At 35.9% G+C, this 23217-nt stretch overlaps 3 protein-coding genes and 1 pseudogene across 3 annotated transcripts; 2 read left to right on the top strand and 2 right to left on the bottom strand.

Annotated features, from left to right (window-relative positions):
* Nucleotides 1–1090: 1090 nt before the first annotated feature.
* Nucleotides 1091–3131, top strand: LOC136705063 (GTPase IMAP family member 4-like). The gene is made up of 2 exons (XM_066678280.1): nt 1091–1121; nt 2200–3131. Exons 1-2 carry the CDS (start codon nt 1091–1093, stop codon nt 3129–3131), a joined length of 963 nt encoding a protein of 320 aa, XP_066534377.1.
* Nucleotides 3132–5562: 2431 nt separating this feature from the next.
* LOC136705061 (uncharacterized) lies at nt 5563–16092 on the bottom strand (annotated as a pseudogene).
* Nucleotides 16093–16397: 305 nt separating this feature from the next.
* On the top strand, nt 16398–17745 carry LOC136705060 (GTPase IMAP family member 4-like). The gene is made up of 2 exons (XM_066678279.1): nt 16398–16412; nt 17083–17745. The coding sequence occupies exons 1-2, from the start codon at nt 16398–16400 to the stop codon at nt 17743–17745; spliced, it is 678 nt and encodes a 225-aa protein (XP_066534376.1).
* A 1711-nt stretch (nt 17746–19456) lies between these two features.
* On the bottom strand, nt 19457–22792 carry LOC136706115 (NAD(P)(+)--arginine ADP-ribosyltransferase 2-like). The gene is made up of 3 exons (XM_066680045.1): nt 22709–22792; nt 22196–22278; nt 19457–20752 (listed from the first exon to the last, which is right to left on the bottom strand). Exons 2-3 carry the CDS (start codon nt 22250–22252, stop codon nt 19931–19933), a joined length of 879 nt encoding a protein of 292 aa, XP_066536142.1. The 5' UTR covers nt 22253–22278; nt 22709–22792; the 3' UTR covers nt 19457–19930.
* Nucleotides 22793–23217: the final 425 nt, after the last annotated feature.

The following is a 23217-nucleotide window of genomic DNA, read 5'->3' as shown; positions in this document are numbered from 1 at the left end:
CCTGTAACGAAATACAAAATAATATTCAATTATATATATGGTTCTTTAGTATATCTAGGCTCTTTAAATTTCATATATATATATATATATATATATATATATATATATATAAAATGTTGGATCATAACATACAAAACCTTACAAGTAAATCAAGAGCTGTCTCTGTTTTTAATATTAACACCCACCAACCCACATAAAAAAATGATAAAATGATTACCTAATATGGGCAATGCGATAAGGAAGGCAAGATTTAATTAAAACACTTTCTAAACTTTCCCAAATGTGGAGAGTAGAAAGTACCAAAGAATTAAAGGTGTATTTAGAAAGTTTAAGTGGTAGGGGTGGGGTGCCAAAGCCGATGAAGCGGATAAGGAATACACTTCCAATTTGGACTACCACAGATCAGGAGAGTGAAGCCAGCACAATACTTTTTGGATATGAGCTGACCAATAAAAATACAGAAAATTAGGAAGAGCCAGGCCTTTATCGAATTTAAACTGCTGTAACAGTGATTTACCCACCCTCTGGGCTCTCCCATCCCATATAAATGTGGTGATAAGCTGGTCTAATCCTCATGGTTTCTTTAAAAAAAATCTTTGGTGTATACCTTGTACTGGGGTCAGTTCCCAGCTCAGGCAGAACTCTATACCAATTATTTCTTGGTTAAAAGTGCAAACACTTCTTTAACCTACCTCTGTGACACAATTGTAATTGTACATTGCTCTGGATGAAAGTGTCTACCTAATGTCTTGAACGTAAATTGAAACAAATATGATCTTACCTTAATGGTCCAGGACACTATGCTCTTTCTCTCTGGCTGTTCTTCATGGTATGAAAATTTGAAAGTGAAATCAGTACTGAGTCTGTATGAAATTTTTCTCACCACTCTCACCTCCTCAAATTTTTCTTTGTTATAGAAGACTTTGGAAGAAGGAACAACGCTTGGTCTGTTAATGTATTAACTTTGGGTACATTGTTAATGTATTATGTTCTGTATACTAACACATTCAAGGTCACGAGAATATTTCAGAGAATACTGGAGAGAACAACAAGAGCTATTGCAGAATCAGCGCTATATTTCCTAACAATAATGGCTACTTCAAAAGATGAAAATCCAGCAGGTATGTCTATTAATTTTCGGCTGCTTCATTTCTGCTCATTCATGCTCAAATGTGGAGTTATTTTGAAAGTTGGAGCTCAGAGTGAGATCGCAGAACTTCTCTGATTATGTATTTAACATGTCTCCCACTCCTTCTGTGTCCGCTTGAAAAATTATCAAATATCTCATTTGTGTAGTTAAGATATTGTTGTATATATCCTTATATTATGTAAATTACAGCCAGGATATATATATATATATATATATATATATATATATATATATATATATATATATATATATATCGTAACACAAGCATAGACAGCAGAAAGAGAAAAACGTAACCATGCAGTGAAAAAGTAAGAAAAAATTGGCCTGTTTTTTTAGCCCATGTTTATTTTCTAGATTCCTTATCAATGTGCTTAAGTGTAAACATTAATCCAAATGCCTTTGGATTGCATGACATGCATGTAGAACCTTTGACATTATACTTTGAATTCTTTATTTTATGAAGTTTATAAAATATAATGTAGTTTTTGACATCAAACGTCCAGTAAATTGCTGGGTAAATTAACCCACTTCTGTGACTAACGATTAAGAGTGTGGGTCTTCATTTACAGCAGGAACATCGTATGATCACAATGAAGTTTTTATGAGAAGACACAGCAAAACTCCACCACCATACAGTAAGTCTCAGTCAGTACAGAGACAGAGGCCCAAAATGTATCTGGACACTGAAAACTTTCCATTTGAATAAAAATGCTGAGTATAATTCATAAAAATATTTCACCAAAGGATTTACAAGGGGAAATCTCATCTAGAACAACATCAAACTGATGGCAGAGTCTTAGTGGAGAACTCCTGGTGGAGCATTGTAACATGACTGCACTAAAGTCACCTGCAAATCACAAAGGTTTAAACATTAAAGTCTCTGGTTGTTTTTCTTATAATATGTTAATAGTCACTATGATCTGAAACAAACGGGTTTCCTTAAGTAAGAAAGAAAGAAAGAAAGAAAGAAAGAAGGAAAGAAAAAGCACTGTCCAGATACTTTTGGGGCCACTAAAATTACAGTAAAGTGTAAATACCTAATAAAAAAGATAAAACTTGTGCCTTTGTTCTGTCTGTGGCAGTGAGGGACTTGAGGATTGTGCTGGTTGGAAAAACTGGAGCAGGAAAGAGCACATCTGGAAACACCATTCTGGGCAGTAATGAGTTCAGGGTGGACTTTGCTGCCCAGTCGGTGACCAAACAGTGCCAAAAGAGCAGTGAGATGGAAAGCAAGATTGCAGTGGTTGATACACCTGGCCTTTTTGACACAGAGCTCTCAGAATCTTCACTCATGAACCGGCTGGTGGAGTGCATCGCTCTCTCTTCTCCAGGGCCCCATGCCTTTCTCCTGGTCATTGCACTGGGCCGCTTCACCAAGGAGGAGAAGCAAGCTGTGGAGCGAATCCAGAACATCTTTGGAGAGAGAGCTTCCAGGCATACAATGGTCCTGTTCACCCATGGAGACAAACTGAAGGATGTGAACATTGAAGAGTTCCTCAGAAAGGCTGGCGAGGATCTTCAGGAGCTCCTCAAAATGTGTAAGAACCGTTACCATGTCTTCAACAACATGAGCCAAGACCCACATCAGGTCTTGGAGCTGCTTGATAAGATAAAGCAGATGACTGAGGACAACAAAGGGACGTTCTACACTAATGAGATGTATCAGCAGGTGGAAAGCGCCATCTGTGGGAAACATGATGAACTGCGGCTAAAATATGAGAAAGAATTGAAGGAAAAAGAAGACATGGAGACACAGCTCTGGCAGATGATGGTTGAGCTGAGACTAAAAGACTGTGATCTCAGGGTGAAAGAAGAGAAGATCCAAAGGCTGCAGAAGCAGTATGAGCAAGTGAAAGCTGATAAAGCCAAACTGGAAAAGAGAGGGTTAAAGCTTAGAGATAAAGCAGAGAAAGAAAGCAAACTGGCACACATTATTAAACCCTTTTCCCACAAGGGTAATTCAAAATGTACAACTCAGTAAAGAAAAATTTGTAGGAGCTCTGGCCAGGCGTATTAACATGGCCTTATTTTGGCTTGTATTTATTGAGCACTGGTTTATATCAGGTTTTGTTTTTTTGGCTCTGCATCTACAGGGGTTAGACAATGAAACTGAAACACCTGTCATTTTAGTGTGGGAGGTTTCATGGCTAATTTGGAGCAGCCTGGTGTCCAGTCTTCATTAATTGCACATTACACCAGTAAGACCATGTGCATCCAATGGTTCAAACATTGTGTCCTGAAGGCGGTGCCGTGTATCAGGACGACAATGCACCAATACACACAGCAAGATTGGTGAAAGATTGGTTTGATGAACATGAAAGTGAAGTTGAACATCTCCCATGGCCTGCACAGTCACCAAATCTTAATATTATTGAGCCACTTTGGGGTGTTTTGGAGGAGCGAGTCAGGAAACGTTTTCCTCCACCAGCATCACGTAGTGACCTGGCCACTATCCTGCAAGAAGAATGGCTTAAAATCCCTCTGACCACTGTGTAGGACTTGTATATGTCATTCCCAAGACGAATTGATGCTGTATTGGCCACAAAAGGAGGCCCTACACCATACTAATAAATGATTGTGGTCTAAAACCAGGTGTTTCAGTTTCATTCTCCAACCCCTGTATTCTGTATGGCCACACAGTCTAGTCAGACTGGTTACCTGCTTTCAACTCAATATGTCTATTGCAATTAGTGTCATATAAAGTATGACAATTTCTTTTGTTCCTTGCTTAACTACAGAAAAGATAATTGCAAAGGTTAGACATGTCAAATGGGTGTGTAGTGAAGTCATGACAACGTGGGACATGTCCTTATCGAAACAGAAGCCCTCTGATATTAGTGTTCAACTCACATAAGCTGGTGTTTGTTTTCTTGTTTGTTAGCTCGTTTGGTTGTTTTGGCTAATCTAACATTTCTTTCCATTTGTGTTGTTCAGTTTTAACTGTGTTATTGTTTTATATTGTTATGTCTTTAAGTATGTTTAGCATGCAATAGAATTTATGATAACAGATAAAGTAAAATATACTGGAAATGTCTGGGGGGTAAATAAAGTTTCAATATTTGTATATAGCAAAGCAGACACATGAGGTTTTAAAGATAATAAAAGAGTAATCAGTAAAAAGCAAATTAGTCATGCCCTGCAATTGACAGGCAAACAGATATGAAAAAAACATGAGCACAGCCATGTTTTTTTCTGACATTTGAATGAATCCTGTTCATCGGGTTTTACTTCAGTGACTCATGTTGGTCCTGTCAAATCAAATTAAATATAAGATCAACACAGCAAGTCAGTACAAGTCCTCAGAAAATATAAGATCCTTACATTTTATTAATCATCATGAGATACTGAAGTTCAAGAATTACAAGAATGAAAATGTTTCTACAAGTCATTTAGTTCATAACAAAACAGGAGTGTTAAAGTAATTTACATAAAAAGATGGAAATGATAGACCATTTTTTTTCTTCCTTAAACACAGATTTTGACATTTATTCCTAGGAAAAACTTGTATTTATTCATTTTTATCATAAAACATTTGATCATTGAAGTATTTAAAACCTCGATTACAATAAACCAATACAACAAAACAATGATGCATGTAAGAATTAATCATCTGAATACAGGGTGTTCATAAGGTGATTTAACCAGTGACAGCATGTGATGAACACTATCATTACTTCAGCCCAATAACTCCAACCAGTAAAAACCCATTAAAACTCAACAATATAGTAATTATATTATTATTATATTATTATATACAATAATGTATTGTATACTGCAGCTGTGGCCTTGAAGTTAGAGAAGCAATCATGAGGCCAGAGGGTCGCTGGTTCAATTCCCAGGACAGGCAAGAAAATAAAATTAATTTGCAGCTGAAATGCCCTTGAGTAAGGCACATAACCTCCCCGGGTGCTGAGGTGGTGGCCCCCTGCTCCGGTTGTGTGTGTGTTCACTGCCCCTAGTGTGTGTGAACAATTGTTCATTAGTGTGTGTTTGTGTGTTCCCTGCCATGGATGGGTTAAATGCAGAGAATCAGTTTTCCCAAGGGGATCAATAAAGGTGCTTCTTCTTATTACTATTTCAAGAGGGAATGCTCCACTAAAGAGCACTTAAGAGTAATTTCAAAAACTTGAAATTAAATCTGTATACATTCACTTCTATTGAAGGTTAACAAGGTTATTTCCTTCTTCTGTAAAGTTACTATTTTGGGAGATACATGTTTTTAATTAGACAGTGATGATATTTTAATTATGTCCATGAGGGAAACCCACACCATAAAGTATGAGCATAAACTATTTCATTCAAAGACAACAAAAAATGTAGACCACTCGTCAAATCTGATTTGCACAATTCATAAAATATATATCAGAAAAGGCGCAAAAGGAAATTGTTTGGTAACTTTTGTTTGTAAAAACTTATTCATTACTCTTTAAAATAGCCAACACAACAGCAATCAGAGCCATCACAAAAAATGAATTAACTAGCACCTGTGAGCTGTTGTAACACTGACTTCCTAATAAGTTATTGGTGACTTTTGCACAACAGAGATTACTATATGTATTTACACTTTCGAGTTCATACACTACATTACACCACAGATTGTTCTGCTCGTTTTTCTCTTTAATGGCAGTGATTAAAAAAACCTCGTATGGAGGGATTAACACCTCCTGCTCACTTGGGAAAGCTGAGTATTCATCCACTGCAGCTCCAAAACAAGTCTTCACTTTGAAACAGGACTCTTCACCAAAGTGGGTCAAATACTTGTTTTTGGAGGTGGAAGTGAAAAACCCAAATCTCATTTTTCTATTGAGAACATTGGTGATAAACCTAGCTTTAGTTCGGCGAAATGTGGTCACACAGTCTTTTTGATTTCTTTTGAGTTGTTGAATGGCATCAGTCAGAAAGAAATGCAGTGTGTAAAACTGAAAGTCACCTGACTTGCAGGCTTCTGATCCATTACGTGTTGCTATATTAAACTGGGTATAGGAACAATCATTCCTACACTGAGGTTCCTGTGTATACATGTATATGGCAGCAGACTGGTTTATGCCGAGTCCATTTTTGTTGCAATTAATAAGTGCAGATTCCCAGGCAGCTGAGAATCCAGGAGTGTTTTTTTTCTCTTCTTCACTGTAGTTTGACACCACTAATTTGTTCATGGCTTTGGACAGTTGTCAGCCATGTCCAAGGGAAGAACCTGACCACTGACCTGCAAGAGAACATATAAAACAGTCAGATGCTCTGTGTTACTTTTAATGTGTTACATAATAGCAACTTTAATAATAAAGGCTTTATACATCAATGTTTGTAGCAATAAAATATTTTATGTTATTTTCTGCCATAAACATTGTTGCCTAGTTAATGGTTAATAAATATAACATGTTTCCACCTCTAATTCCAGATCAGATAAAACATTCCCAAAATTATGAGTATATTCTGTGTATATTTTATATGTTTTTTAATTATTATTTTCTTATTTCTTTTGCCATTTTATCTGTGGTACTAGAGGCCATGTTCTTTGACATAAATAGCTGTTGGACCACTTTTGACACAACTCTCTTCTGAAGTGCTGAAAAGTTGCAGCATTTCTTTTAAAACAGGCTGCCTTTAAAATAAGTTACCTTCTTTGTATTTGCACTATGTATTTCCTGAAATAATGGCTTATGCTCCCACACCCAACAGGAAATCATTTATATTTAGTCATATGACGCGCTATCAAACATTTAGTGAATTATTTAATTCTAGATGTTTTCTTGACTTCTGCATTGTATTACATAGGAAATAATTAGGATTCAAAAACAAGAATCTGTGATTATTTTTTTCCTTGCACTTTTATTTAACTGAAAATACAAAGAAAAATTTTAAATAATTTCACTGATAAACTTGATTGTAAACAACCTTTTAATTTTTTGCTTGCAACACATACCACAAAACTTGGGGTGTTACGAAGCGTAGTGTCAACAACAACAACAAAAGTATGTTAGTAATTATGGTTATTTACTGAGGTAGAAAGTAACTAATTAAATTTACTTCTGTTATTGTAATTGAGTACATGAGAGCATTTCTGCATTGAATGGTGTTTTTCTTGTGTAATAAAATTCCAAGTTGATTTTCTTGTTGCAGTTGATTTTCTTGTTGTGTTAACTGTCATCAGCTTTTCAAAGTACTCTGCGATCCGTGTGACTATATTTATCACGTTAGCATGACTGGTTTCCAGCTTTGTCCTACATATAATGAGATCTCTCTTGATCTCATGAATCTGTTCAAAATGGCATTTAAAGTAAAAGCTAACATTTGTAAATGCAAGATTGCAAATAATTTTTTTTTTTGCCTTTTGAAAACTCTCTAAAAGACTTGCCAAGACTGAGCGTTCAGTGTATGCTCCTTTTAAACCATTTACATCATAGTAGACTATTTCTAAACAGTATGCCTTGATACTTAAGTAGTCTGTAAACCTTTGTTATTTTGCCCCTTGGCCTTTAACAAAAAAAATGTAATAATTTTCCAGAAATAGGGTTTGTATCTGTTAATGAATCTGTTAATGTTCACATGAAGAATCGTCTTTAAAGGCACTTCCCAAATTTTTTGTCAAAAACTGAATTACTAACAAGCCATTTTTCGAATGTTTTCATTATTCTCAAAATTTTATCAACAATTCCCATTTCCATATCCTTCATTGGCAGTGTTTTTAAAACATTTCTAAATGTTACTGTTACAAAAATACTTTGGCACGGAAACTGTCACTGTTAGTGTTCCAAGGATGGAGATGAGATTTAATCACTGTGTAGTTATTTGGCACCTACCTTCTTTTCAGACAAAGAAACTGTCAACAGAAACAGCAAAGCACAGATCAAAGACATCGTGATCTTCACACAGATGAAGTTTTCTAATAGACAACCACACACTGCAGAGAAACCAGTAATTTTGAGAAACTCAGCATAATAATAACACTGTACATCACAAACCTATAACGATAAAATCAGTTCACTGAAGCATATACAACTTGCTTTAATGTCCTTTCGGGCATGAGGTCCATTGCATGGAACATTAGAATGTAAAAATATAAGCGTACTTGTAAATTCAAACTTAGACCCTGTGTTTGAGACTTAGCTCATTGCAAAATGACAACTACAAAATTAAAAATTGTCTCAATGTTTTCTCAAACAAAATTCACTTTAAATGCATTTTTACATTTCTTTCATATTTTTAGTTCAAGATTAACCAAATCCATCACAAAACACCTGACCATTTTACTAATCTTTGCCAATGTAATATTAACTGTGCTTGTATAGACCAAAAAGAAGATGCCAACATTTCAAGAAGCTCGACAGTTTGACCTCGGTATAGTAAGCAACATCAGAAGAAAAACTCCTGGAAAAATTAGTTCAGTTTTTAACGTTGCATTAATTTAGAACTCAATTCATAAAATTCATAATGTTTACATTTACAAAACATTAGTTATTTCATGCTCTTACCAAGTTTTGGGAACGCGTGTTAATCCAGTTAGTGAAAAGTAGAAAAGACAAGGGAACAAAGAATTTGAAGTTAAGAGGAAAAAACAACTGCTGAGACCGGATGGGCAAAGCTACGTTTTTGCTTTCGTTTTCTTTCTGACTGCTTGACCTAATCTGTAAACTTTTTACATTGCTTTTCTTTGCTGTGTGTTTTAGACTGTTTGACTTCCTTCTTTTTATGACTTTCATCATAAACAGCTCCTAGTTTTAAAGATGATTGATCATTTACCTTCAAGACTGCCAGAGTCGTTGCCATATTGAAGAAGCCAGCTCTTGACAACTTGGGCATCAAGTAGAGACCAGTTTCTTTTCTTTCTTCCATCCCAAAAATTCCTCAAAATTCTGCCTGCTACCAACTGTCACTCTTTCTCAACAGGACGCAGTCTAGTTTCACTTCAAAGTGCTGCACTCTACAGAGACTGGTCTGATTACAGTTACAGAAAAGCTCCATTCTGTAAAAGATAAGTCAGACTGTCTTCAGTCGTCATTCTCCTTCATCTCTCTTCAGTCTTTGATGCAGTTGATCACAAGATTTTCCTGTCAGTTCTCAGCAGTCTTGGAATCATCCGCTTTGAATGGTGGTGGTGTGCACTGTACCTGGACCATGCTCGAAGGTGATTTCCGGGTTGCGAGAGATACGCTGGCGCGTTTGGCTTCTCCCCCTGTGATAAAGTTTTTATAACGGTTTTTCTACCCGCTGTGTGCAAAAGTGCTGCGGAATCCAACACATTGTATCGAAAATTGTACTGGATTTACTCTAATATGAGCCTTGTGGAGTTCTCCTTGTGGCTCTGAGCTCTTTTTTTAAGAGTGGAGCGTATGTGACTGTGTGCTTAACACCTGCCGCGAGAGTACCACCTGTGTTGCCCGTGCTATGTGGATTATTTCGGGATTATTTCTCTGGCTTTTACTGGGCTGTTACGGCTGTGGGCATCGTATCGCTGTAAATCTTCCCAGACGACGCCAGGCTCAACTGATCACATAAATAACAGGAACTTATGTTACGTATACAACATCTCTACACGCCCCGATCAATGATCATGATTAAATGTGCTCTGCTGTTAAAACAGTATTGTTTCTGCTTATCTATCGTCCCCCCAAACGTCATGTTTTTATGGCAGTTTTATGAGCTAACCTCCACATTTATTCCTGTTTATTGTGATCTGTTGCTGCTTGGTGATTTTAATATTCATATCAATTCTGGTAACTGTTTACTAAAGAATTTCTTAATGTTTTACATTAATTAATTAATTAATTCATTATCTGTAACCGCTTACCCACTAAACATTTAGCCGTTGATTCAACGTTGAAATAACGTACTTCACTGTCGTCTAATCAACGTTTTCTTAAGGTTGAAAATGAAAGTTGAAAAGACGTCCAAACACAGACGTTGAAAAGATGACTAACAAAGTCACGTTAAAGACGTTCTTTTAAAGCCGTTATTTCAACGTTGAAATCACGTACCTAAATGTCATTCAATAAACATTGAATTAAAGTTGAAAAGACATCCAAACATAAACTTTGAAAAGACGACTAACAGAGTTACATTACAAATGTACTTTCAAAGTACAGTAGGTTCCATTAAGAATTTTTGACTAGAATGGTTTAGACTGGTTTTTACTGGTGTCTACATCTAATAGTTTCCTTCACATAACCCATTAGCACTTAATGGTTCCTAATAGTTTAACCATTATTTCTCTAATAGTTTCCATTATGTAACACTTCTATTAGTATTTAATTGTACCTGTCAGTTCACAATCCCGGTTGGAAAAAACATTACACCCATAGGTAAAAGCAAAACATTTATAAACATATTTGCAAATTTTTGTAATTAGCCCAAAATATGCGACTCAAATATGGCACACAATTACATGTATAAATGTATTTGAAATATATATATATTTAATGAAAATATAAAAAAATATATATTTTTTTTATTTGATTACACCTGTAAATAAAACAAAAATTTACATACTAAGAAAATGAAGTACAGATTTGAACAAAGTACAAAGTACAGAGTGTACAAAAGCTTGTCACTGGGGCTGTACCCCTTTTAGGTACAATACAGTACCTTTCAGTGTAAGTTCTTTCATATACCCATGTTTTTGTACTAGTTAATATACTTGAAACCATAAGGGGCTAAAATGTATCATTAACATTAGCTTTATATATACCACCCCAGTGACAAACAATTTTGGACCCTGGGCTGACTAAAGTGTACCAGAATTATTCACACAACTATTCATAATGACTTTCTGTGCTCTTTATTTAGTTGTAAACATGCACAATACAGCATCAGTTAAAAAAATTAAATGTCAATAGAAGTCCAGATGTAAATGGAATTATTGAATTGTGATTTTGAGATAAAACTTGCATGTACGAAAAGGGAAATTTAAATTCAAACTTAGGATTTTATTGCCATTTTGCATATTACATTTTAATTTTAATTTTAATACTGATAAGCTTCCATAATCAACAGTGTACAAAACAATTACTTAAGTAAAAAAGCAAAATCAAAAATATAGCAATTTTTGAATTAATAAAAATCCATATGAAGAGGAAATATGCAAAACTGACATTTTAAAATAAACATTAAATTTTTACCTTTTTTTTAATCTGTTTAACCCAATATATTTAATTAATAAAAATATGTCAGTGTATGAATGAAACTTAGAAAATAGTGTACTGGCAGTGATATACCTTAGGTTATACTGTACATGTCCACGCACAGGCCAATGTGTTGTTTGAATTTGGCAAAGGTAAACTTTCTATGCAGGAATTGTGTGCATTGGTTCAGTGGAGGCATGAAAGGTTTAGTACAGGAGGTTGATCACTCGAGTCACACTCTGCAACTATGCAATGTTTAAAATGCATCTCTGGAGAAATGTCATGGTGTTTTAAGGTGGGAATAAATTATATCAATAAATACAATAGTGTAGCGCAAATAAGCTAGAATAAGGAAACGATAGTAGACAAAAAATATTAATAATGGTCTTGCGGTAAAAAAACGAATATATAGCTAGTATGCCAGTCACTGTGATCTGTACAAAACCATAAATATTTTCAGAATTATAAAAGATACAATAATACTTATATGATGTTGGTTCACTTGCTACCAGCACTGGGCATTTGGTGACAATGCTGTTGATGCATCTGTTGACTTCCTTGCCTGATAAAATTACTGAAACCTTCAGATCTCTGCAACATTGAAAAGTGGCACATTTTCTAGCTTTTGCTTGAGTGACACATGCAAGGTGTGCTGGAGGATGGACAGTATTGACTCAAAACCTGTATGCTTTCATTAATAATCTGATCACCGCTTATAAGTTTAAAAATATTATTATTAATTCTACAATATAATAAAATACATACTTGCATTAGTGTTCCTCACAACATTCATAATTCACAGTTAAATCTTTGGGAACATGAACATACTCCATGTTAGTTGGATACTTGTGTGGGAAAAAAATTGTCAGTCTAACAAAATATTGTATCATATATAAATGTTTTGGTACCGTTCATCTATTGATTTTCACATATTTGGAAAAGCACAAGTGTGGCCTGTGCAAATGTTATTGTATGATTTTATTTTCCAGTACTTCTTTTGATATTTGGTTAACATTCACATTGTTAGCAAGGTGTCTTGTATGTAACTGCAACCCAGACCTGCTGAAATAAGTCAAAAACATTACTGTTAATAATGTAATATTACTTTGAATTTTTTATACAGAATGGGTTAACTATTATCCTCCTCTACTCCTTCACTTGTCTTCTCTGAGATGCTAACCTAGCATAGCTGTTACTTTGCTAGAGCTCTTTAAATGATTATACTTTACCAGAATGAGTGAAACTCTCTCTCTTTCTCTCTACATAATTGCTTTTCCTGCAACAGTCAGGAGGCTTAGTGACACTACTGTTTGTATCCCTGGTTTTGTTGTCTCTACCTCAACACTGGTGAGAAATCTTGGAGTAATTTTTGATTCTACATTATCATTTGAGGGCGGCACAGTGGTGCAGCAGGTAGTGTCGCAGTCACACAGCTCCAGGGGCCTGGAGGTTGTGGGTTCGATTCCCGCTCCTGGTGACTGTCTGTGAGGTGTGTGGTGTGTTCGCGTGGGTTTCCTCTGGGTGCTTTCGATTTCCTCCCATAGTCCAAAAACATACGTTGGTAGATGGATTGGTTACTCAAAAGTGAATGTGTATGTGTCTGTATTGTCCTTTGAAGGACTGGTGCCCCCTCCAGGGTGTATTCCTGCCTTGCACCCACTGATTCCAGGTAGGCTCTGGACCCGCCGAGACCCTGAATTGGATAAGTGGTTACAGATAATGAATGAATTATCATTTGAATCACATATTAACAACACATGTAGGACTTCTATCCACATTAAAAATATTGCTAGGATTCGCCCTTTTCTCTCATTCACTGCTGCTAAGACCATAGTCCATGCAGTTGTAACTTCCAGACTCGACTACTGCAGTGCTCTGTTGTGTGACCTCCCTGCTCGGGCTTTGAGCAGGCGGCAGTATGTGCAGTATTCTGCTGCTAGGGCGCTGATCCATATAAGATCATGGGAGCATATTACTCCAGTCCTAAGTCGTCTTCATTGGCTCCCAGTGCAGTATCGTATACAATACAAATTGCTTGTGTTGGTGCTTAAATCCTTGCATGACCTTGCCCCTTCTTATCTAAGTAGTTTACTTCAATCATACTCTCCAGTGCGTACTCTTCGGTCCTCAAGCCTCCATTTGCTTGAGGTCCCACATTTTAAGCTAAGTACCACTGGAAATAGAGGATTTTGTGTGGCGGGTCCAAAGCTGTGTAATAGTCTTCCTGATGAACTGCGAGCTTGTTCATCTGTATTTGTTTTTAAAACCAGACTCAAATGCATATGGATGATATTATGTGTATGTGTTTATGGTTATGCATGTGTATTTACCTTTTTATTTACCTTTTATTTTTTCTTTTATTATCTATTATACAGTGCCATTGGGTCTCTTGAAAGGCGCTTTCAAATAAAAATGTATTATTATTATTATTATTATTATTATTATTATTATTATTTCAGGTGACATGGAAAGGTACCACATAAGTTCCATGTAGATTCTCCACTGGTGTCCCACAACCCACTCAGCTTGACCCAAGCACCCAGACTTTTTCAGTCCTGTCAATTTTGAGGTGGAATTAACTTCTCCTGGATATCCAAATGTCAGAGTCCCTTGCTGTCGTCAAACGCCAACTAAAGATCTATCTCTGTCAAGAGTACTTAAATCAGCACTTATCTTGAACTTGTTAAAGGTTTAAAATTGTATTCATGTCTTACTTTATTTGACATTCATGCAAAGTGTAGAATGTGAGCATTGTGTATCTAGGCAGCCGACTGTGGTATTTGGCAGCATCTAAGCTTGATGTTTCTTTTGGATCTTAGCCTATACACACTAGTTATGGTAGGTCGCTGTAAGAGCGTCCGCTAAATGCCTTAAATGTAAATGCAGAGAGACCTCTGTGTTTTTGGTTAAGCTGTGATAATCAAGTGTGAGAAAAATGTAATACTTCATGAAACACTTTTTTGGGGCAAGAGCTTTGTGGTAATTCAAAGGAAAAAACAAGGAGCAGAAGAATGAATGAATGAACATTCCTTTCCATATGAAGAGTAAAGTTTTAGAAATATCTGAATTCTAAAGTACAAGGGAAATGTATAACCTACATAATAATAATAATAATAATAATAATAATAATAATAATAAAACCCTTTGGCTTTTTTCATATTCTGTCATATCCAAGTCTTTATGACTTTAGACCTGAATCAAATCTAAAAATCACCATTTACCCAGATTGGCCCACACTCATAAACATTATTTGGGACACGGTAGGTTGTTTAATGAGTAATTTATATTACACAAAGAGAGCCAAGAGAAAAAAAAATCTGAAGAAGATATAAACAATTGTCTGACACATTTGTAGTACAACACAAACTTACACACCACCACAGAATGATTCACTACTGAGAATGTCTCACCAGCCAAACCTTTCCTGGGTAACAATGTATGGCTTTCAGTCTGTAATTACAGAATTACAAACTGCACCTTCTGCCAGTGGAGCTGACTAAATGATCAATGACTGTAGTTACAAGGTCATTTGAATTATTCAGATATATTTCAAAGATCTGAAGCTCTTTTCATCTAATAAAGAGCTTACGTATTTAAAAAATAGCTTAGTGCAACACAAGGGTTAGTGTTAGTGTTTCACCTAAAAAATAAAGACATAATACAGGGTTTAGGCAGATGTCTCTTTATTTCTCTTTATTATCTTGTTTAATGTGTATAATTTGTTTCCTGAAGAGCACTTAAGTAGAAGTGTCATCTCACACCTTTTCATATAATATATGTACAAAGTGTGTTTCTTATGTCTGTTTCTTATGTCTGGGCTACTGTACTAAACACATAACAATATGTGTTTGTTATAATAATGCAAGGTACTTCAGACTCATTCGCATCATCTGAGCTTTCACAATGGTGCCAGTTCTCATCCCTGTTCTCGTTAGTCGAGTTAGAACATGGACTTTTGTCTAGGGTTTCGTCCCGTGTGTGCGAGTTTTGGGGTCATCCGTGGTCCTACATATTTTCTTTGGGTGCTGGACTCTCATGCCTACTGGGGGGGAATTTATTCTGAGTGTGCCCTGACATTAACTGATTAACACAGGGGTTTGAGTGGTGTTGGGTTTCACCTGACCAGTGAGGACTGGAGTGAGGAGAACTCCTATTGGATTGTAAAGGTTTATTATTCTCCTGATTTTCTGTAAGCCTGTGAGATGGAGTGGACTTTGGATACCATGATTCAGCCCTAGGGGCTTCCTCTAGCTCGATAGGGTAAGGCTGAGTATAATGGCTAAAAGTTTGTGGCATTTGTGGCCATTGGTTTAAAGTTTGTTGATCTTTTAAAAAGACTTTGAGTGCTAAGTCACGCAGCTGTTTGCTAGACAGGGTGCGTGGACATGCTGCAACCCCTAGATAATAACTAGTGTTGGGATGGAGATTTAAGAGAAAGAGTGTTTTGAAATTCAACTCTTCTTCCATTCCTGGTTCATTTCGGGGCCAGAAATAAGCTTGTCTAAGGCGGTGATAGTACTGATGGGGTGACTCCTGCCTTTGTTGTTTAACTTGCAGTGCTGTCATCAATCCTGCCTGTGACAACTGATTGGAGAACTCCTTCTCCAAAGCGTCACAGAGCACATCATATTGTCTCCTGACATAGTTAGGTTGCCGTTCAATGAAACTGCTGACTTCCCTGCTGGATGTCATTCTGATCAGGTAGATTCTGTCATCTACTGTGGCTCCGAGGAACCTTTGCAAAAAGAAATCTATATCTTTTAGGTACGAGTAAATTTCATTTGAGCCATCTGGCTTTGGCTTGAAGCGCATTATGTGGATCATGGCTGTATATTCTGACACTGTGGCTCCTGTTGAGCTTGCTAATTACAAAAACACCTCAGTCAGGGATCTTACCACTGTTGCTTGGTGACTGGGTTGTGTGTCAGATTTAATACTAATTAATGTTTAATTATTGCAGTTTTATTTTATTTCACCTAAACCAATAGGTTTTATAATCAGTAATTGGTTACTTCCACTTATGGAAGAATGAGTAAAGGATAGAAACAGTACATCAAAAGTAACTTACAATTTACATGTGAATGTAACAATAATGGCTACTTCAATAACAATAATGGCTACTTCAAAAGATGAAAATCCAGCAGGTATGTCTATTAATTTTCGGCTGCTTCATTTCTGCTCATTCATGCTCAAATGTGGAGTTATTTTGAAAGTTGGAGCTCAGAGTGAGATCGCAGAACTTCTCTGATTATGTATTTAACATGTCTCCCTCTCCTTCTGTGTCCACTTGAAAAATGATCAAATATCTCATTTGTGTAGTTAAGATATTGTTGTATATATCCTTATATTATGTAAATTACAGCCAGGATATATATATATATATATATATATATATATATATATATATATCGTAACACAAGCATAGACAGCATGTAGAACATGTAGCATGTAGAACCTTTGACATTATACTTTGAATTCTTTATTTTATGAAGTTTATAAAATATAATGTAGTTTTTGACATCAAACGTCCAGTAAATTGCTGGGTAAATTAACCCACTTCTGTGACTAACAATTAAGAGTGTGGTTCTTCATTTACAGCAGGAACACCGTATGATCACAATGAAGTTTTTATGAGAAGACACAGCAAAACACCACCACCATCAGTACAGAGACAGAGGCCCAAAATGTATCTGGACACTTAAAACTTTCAATTTGAATAAAAATGCTGAGTATAATTCATAAAAATATTTCACCAAAGGATTTACAAAGGAAAATTTCTTGTAGAACAACATCAAACTGATGGCAGAGTCTTAGTGGAGAACTCCACTAAGCAAGATTGCAGTGGTTGATACACCTGGCCTTTTTGACACAGAGCTCTCAGAATCTTCACTCATGAACCGGCTGGTGGAGTGCATCGCTCTCTCTTCTCCAGGGCCCCATGCCTTTCTCCTGGTCATTGCACTGGGCCGCTTCACCAAGGAGGAGAAGCAAGCTGTGGAGCGAATCCAGAACATCTTTGGAGAGAGAGCTTCCAGGCATACAATGGTCCTGTTCACCAATGGAGATAAACTGAAGGATGTAAACATTGAAGAGTTCCTCAGAAAGGCTGCCGAGGATCTTCAGGAGCTCCTCAAAATGTGTAAGAACCGCTACCATGTTTTCAACAATATGAGCCAAGACCCACATCAGGTCTTGGAGCTGCTTGATAAGATAAAGCAGATGACTGAGGACAACAAAGGGACGTTCTACACTAATGAGATGTATCAGCAGGTGGAAAGCGCCATCTGTGGGAAACATGATGAACTGCGGCTAAAATATGAGAAAGAATTGAAGGAAAAAGAAGACATGGAGACACAGCTTTGGCAGATGATGGTTGAGCTGAAACTAAAAGACTGTGATCTCAGGGTGAAAGAAGAGAGGATCCAAAGGCTGCAGAAGCAGTATGAGCAAGTGAAAGCTGATAAAGCCAAACTGTAAAAGAGAGGGTTAAAGCTTAGAGATAAAGCAGAGAAAGAAAGCAAACTGGCACACATTATTAAACCCTTTTCCCACAAGGGTAATTCAAAATGTACAACTCACTAAAGAAAAATTTGTAGGACCTCTGGCCAGGCGTATTAACATGGCCTTATTTTGGCTTGTATTTATTGAGCACTGGTTTATATCAGGTTTCGTTTTTTTGGCTCTGCATCTACAGGGGTTAGACAACGAAACTGAAACACCTGTCATTTTAGTGTGGGAGGTTTCATGGCTACATTGGAGCAGCCTGGTGTCCAGTCTTCATTAATTGCACATTGCACCAATAAGACCATGTGCATCCAATGGTTCAAACATTGTGTCCTGAAGGCGGTGCCGTGTATCAGGACGACAATGCACCAATACACACAGCAAGACTGGTGAAAGATTGGTTTGATGAACATGAAAGTGAAGTTGAACATCTCCCATGGCCTGCACAGTCACCAAATCTAAATATTATTGAGCCACTTTGGGGTGTTTTGGAGGAATGTGTCAGGAAACGTTTTTCTCCACCAGTATCACGTAGTGTCCTGGCCACTATCCTGCAAGAAGAATGGCTTAAAATCCCTCTGTACAGGACTTGTATATGTCATTTCCAAGACGAATTGTTGCTGTATTGGCCGCAAAAGGAGGCCCTACACTATACTAATAAATGATTGTGGTCTAAAACCAGGTGTTTCAGTTTCATTCTCCAACCCCTGTATTCTGTATGGCCACACAGTCTAGTCAGACTGGTTACCTGCTTTCAACTCAATATGTCTATTGCAATCAGTGTCATATAAAGTATGACAATTTCTTTTGTTACTTGCTTAACTACAGAAAAGGTAATTGCAAAGGTTAGACATGTCAAATGGGTGTGTAGTGAAGTTCACGCAAATGTCATGACAACGTGGGACATGTCCTTATCGAAACAGAAGCCCTCTGATATTAGTGTTCAACTCACATAAGCTGGCGTTTGTTTTCTTGTTTGTTAGCTCGTTTGGTTGTTTTAGCTAATCTAACATTTCTTTCCATTTGTGTTGTTCAGTTTTAACTGTGTTATTGTTTTATATTGTTATGTCTTTAAGTATGTTTAGCATGCAACAGAATTTATGATAACAGATAAAGTAAAATATACTGGAAATGTCTGGGGGGTAAATAAAGTTTCAATATTTGTATATAGCAAAGCAGACACATGAGGTTTTAAAGATAATAAAAGAGTAATCAGTAAAAAGCAAATTAGTCATGCCCTGCAACTAACTGGCAAACAGATATGAAAAAAACATGAGCACAGCCATGTTTTTTTCTGACATTTGAATAATTATTAATTAGAAAAAGTAATTTACATAAAAAGATGGAAATAATAGACCATTTTGTTTCTTTCTTAAACACATATTTTGACATTTATTCATAGGAAAGACTTGTATTTATTCATTTTTATCATAAAACATTTGATCATTGAAGTATTTAAAACCTCGATTACAATAAACCAATACAACAAAACAACGATGCATATAGGAATTAATCATCTGAATACAGGGTGTTCATAAGGTGATTTAACCAGTGACAGCATGTGATGAACACTATCATTACTTCAGCCCAATAACTCCAACCAGTAAAAACCCATTAAAACTCAACAATATAGTAATAATGTTATTATTATATTATTATATACAATAATTTATTTGTAGGTTGTGTGTGTGTTCACTACCCCTAGTGTGTGTGAAGAATTGCTCATTAGTGTGTGTTTGTGTGTTCCCTGCCATGGATGGGTTAAATGCAGAGAATCAGTTTTCCTAAGGGGATCAATAAAGGTGTTTCTTCTTTTTATTATTACAAGAGGGAATGCTCCACTAAAGAGCACTACAGAGTAATTTCAAAAACTTGAAATTAAATCTGTTTACATTTACTTCTATTGAAGGTTAACAAGGTTATTTCCTTCTTCTGTAAAGTTACTATTTTGGGAGATACATGTGTTTATTAAGACAGTGATGATATTTTAATCATGTCCATGAGGGAAACCCACACCATAAAGTATGAGCATAAACTATTTCATTCAAAGACAACAAAAAATGTAGACCACTGGTCAAATCTGATTTGCACAATTCATAAAATATATATCAGAAAAGGCGCAAAAGGAAATTGTTTGGTAACCTTTGTTTGTAAAAACTTATTCATTACTCTTTAAAATAGCCAACACAACAGCAATCAGCAGAGCCATCACAAAAAATGAATTAACTAGCACCTGTGAGCTGTTGTAACACTGACTTCCTAATAAGTTATTGGTGACTTTTGCACAACAGAGATTACTATATGTATTTACACTTTCGAGTTCATACACTACATTACACCACAGGTTGTTCTGCTCGTTTTTCTCTTTAATGGCAGTGATTAAAAAAACCTCGTATGGAGGGATTAACACCTCCTGCTCACTTGGGAAAGCTGAGTATTTATCCACTGCAGCTCCAAAACAAGTCTTCACTTTGAAACAGGACTCTTCACCAAACTGGGTCAAATACTGGTTTGTGGAGGTGGAAGTAAAAGACCCAAATTTCACTGTTCTATTGAGAACATTGGTGACAAACCTAACTTTAGTTCGGCGAAATGTGGTCACACAGTCTTTTTGATTTCTTTTGAGTTGTTGAATGGCATCAGTCAGAAAGAAATGCAGTGTGTAAAACTGAAAGTCACCTGACTTGTAGGCTTCTGATCCATTACGTGTTGCTATATTAAACTCTGTATAGGAACAATCATTCCTACACTGAGGCTGCTGTGTATACATGTATATGGCAGCAGACTGGTTTATGCCGAGTCCATTTTTGTTGCATTTAATAAGTGCAGATTCCCAGGCAGCTGAGAATCCAGGAGTGTTTTTTTTCTCTTGTTCACTGTACTTTGACACCACTAATTTGTTCATGGCTTCTCTACAGCCATTATAGCAATCATCCACTGAGTTGTCAGCCATGTCCAAGGGAAGACCCTGACCACTGACCTGCAAGAGAACACAGTCAGATGCTCTGTGTTACTTTTAATGTGTTACATAACAGCAACTTTAATAATAAAGGCTTTATACATCAATGTTTGTAGCAATAAAATATTTTATGTATTGTTATTTTCTGCCATAAACATTGTTGCCTAGTTAATGGTTAATAAATATAACATGTTTCCACCTCTAATTTCAGATCAGATGAAACATTCCCAAAATTATGAGTATATTCTGTGTATATTTTATATGTTTTTTAATTATTATTTTCTTATTTGTTTTGCCATATTGTCTGTGATGCTAGAGGCCATGTTTCTTTGTCATGAATAACTGTTGGACCACTTTTGACACAACTCTCTTCTGAAGTGCTGAAAAGTTACAGCATTTCTTTTAAAACAGGCTGCCTTTAAAATAAGTTACCTTATTTGTATTTGCACTATGTATTTCCTGAAACAATGGCTTATGCTCCCACACCCAACAGGAAATCATTTATATTTAGTCGTGTGACGCGCTATCAAACATTTAGTGAATTATTTAATTCTAGATGTTTTCTTGACTTCTGTATTGTATTACATAGGAAATAAAAAGGATTCAAAAACAAGAATCTGTGATTATTTTTTTCCTTGCAATTTTATTTAACTGAAAATACAAAGAAAAATTTTAAATATTTTCACTGATAAACTTGATTGTAAACAACCTTTTAATTTTATGCTTGCAACACACTCCAAAAAAGTTGGGGTGTTACGAAGTGTAGTGTCAACAACAACAACAAAAGTATGTTAGTAAGTATGGTTATTTACTGAGGTAGAAAGTAACTAATTAAATTTACTTCTGTTATTGTAATTGAGTACATGAGAGCATTTCTGCATTGAATGGTGTTTTTCTTGTATAATAAAATTCCAAGTTGATTTTCTTGTTGCAGTTGATTTTCTTGTTGTGTTAACTGTCATCAGCTTTTCAAAGTACTCTGCGATCCGTGTGACTATTGAAAACTCTCTAAAAGACTTGCCAAGACCGAGCCTTCAGTGTATGCTCCTTTTATACCATTTACATCATAGTAGACTATTTTTAAACAGTATGCCTTGATACTTAAGTAGTCTGTAAACCTTTGTTATTTTGACCCTTGGCCTTTAACAAAAAAAAATTAATAATTTTCCAGAAATAGGGTTTGTATCTGTTAATGAATCTGTTAATGTTCACATGAAGAATCGGCTTTAAAGGCACTTCCCAAATTTTGTCAAAAACTGAATTGCTAACAAGCCATTTTTTGAATGTTTTCATTATTCTCAAAATTTTATCAACAATTCCCATTTCCATATCCTTCATTGGCAATGTTTTCAAAACATTTCTAAATGTTACTGTTACAAAAATACTTTGGCACGGAAACTGTCACTGTTAGTGTTTCAAGGATGGAGATGAGATTTTATCACTGTGTAGATATTTGGCACCTACCTTCTTTTCAGACAAAGAAACTGTCAACAGAAACAGCAAAGCACAGATCAAAGACATCGTGATCTTCACACAGATGAAGTTTTCTAATAAACAACCACACACAGCAGAGAAACCAGTAATTTTGAGAAAATCAGCATAATAATAACACTGTACCTCACAAACCTATAACGATAAAAGCAGTTCTATAACGATAAAATCAGTTCACTGAAGCAAATACAACTTGCTTTAATGTCCTTTCAGGCATGAGGTCCATTGCATAGGACGTTAGAATGTAAAAATACACTTATATAAAGCGTACTTGTAAATCCAAACTTAGACCCTGTGTTTGAGATTTAGCTCATTGCAAAATGACAACTACAAAATTAAAAATTTGTTTTGTTTTCTCAAACAAAATTCACTTTAAATACATTTTTACATTTCTAATTTATTAGAAAATAATTTAGAACTCAATTCATAAAATTCATAATGTTTACATTTTACATTTACAAAACATTAGTTATTTCATGCTCTTACCAAGTTTTGGGAACGTGTGTTAATCCAGTTGGTGAAAAGTAGAAAAGACAAGGGAACAAAGAATTATGCTGCATTTAAGTTAAGAGGGAAAAAAAAAAACTGCTGAGACCGGATGGGCAAAGCTACGTTTTTGCTTTCGCTTTCGTTTTCTTGCTGACTGCTCGACCTAATCTGTAAACTTTGTACATTGCTTTTTTTTGCTGTGTGTTTTGGACTGTTTGACTTCCTTCTTTTTATGACTTTAATCATTAACAGCTCCTAGTTTTAATGATGATTTATCATTTACCTTCAAGACTGCCAGAGTCGTTGCCATAACAACTCTTGACAACTTGGGCATCAACTAGAGACCAGTTTCTCTTCTTTCTTCCCTCCCAAAAATTCCTCAAAATTCTGCCTGCTACCATCTGTCACTGTCAACAGGATCTAGTTTCACTTCAAAGTGCTGCACTCTACAGAGACTGCCCAGCAGGCACAGGACGTCAATTTGACGTCAGAAAGGCGTTGGTCTC

Source organism: Hoplias malabaricus, chromosome 8 (genome assembly GCF_029633855.1).
Source record: "Hoplias malabaricus isolate fHopMal1 chromosome 8, fHopMal1.hap1, whole genome shotgun sequence".
NCBI classification, from domain to species: Eukaryota; Metazoa; Chordata; class Actinopteri; order Characiformes; family Erythrinidae; genus Hoplias; species Hoplias malabaricus.
This window is presented reverse-complemented; position numbering and strand designations above follow the sequence as displayed.

Coding starts and splice junctions, on each gene's coding strand:
- LOC136705063 (XM_066678280.1), top strand. CDS start 1,091: ATGGCTACTTCAAAAGATGAAAATCCAGCAG. Junction 1,122..2,199: donor AAAAGATGAAAATCCAGCAG/GTATGTCTATTA, acceptor CTAATAAAAAAG/ATAAAACTTGTGCCTTTGTT.
- LOC136706115 (XM_066680045.1), bottom strand. CDS start 22,252: ATGTCTTTGATCTGTGCTTTGCTGTTTCTGTTGACAGTTTCTTTGTCT. Junction 20,753..22,195: donor TTTCTTTGTCTGAAAAGAAG/GTAGGTGCCAAA, acceptor GTTCTCTTGCAG/GTCAGTGGTCAGGGTCTTCC.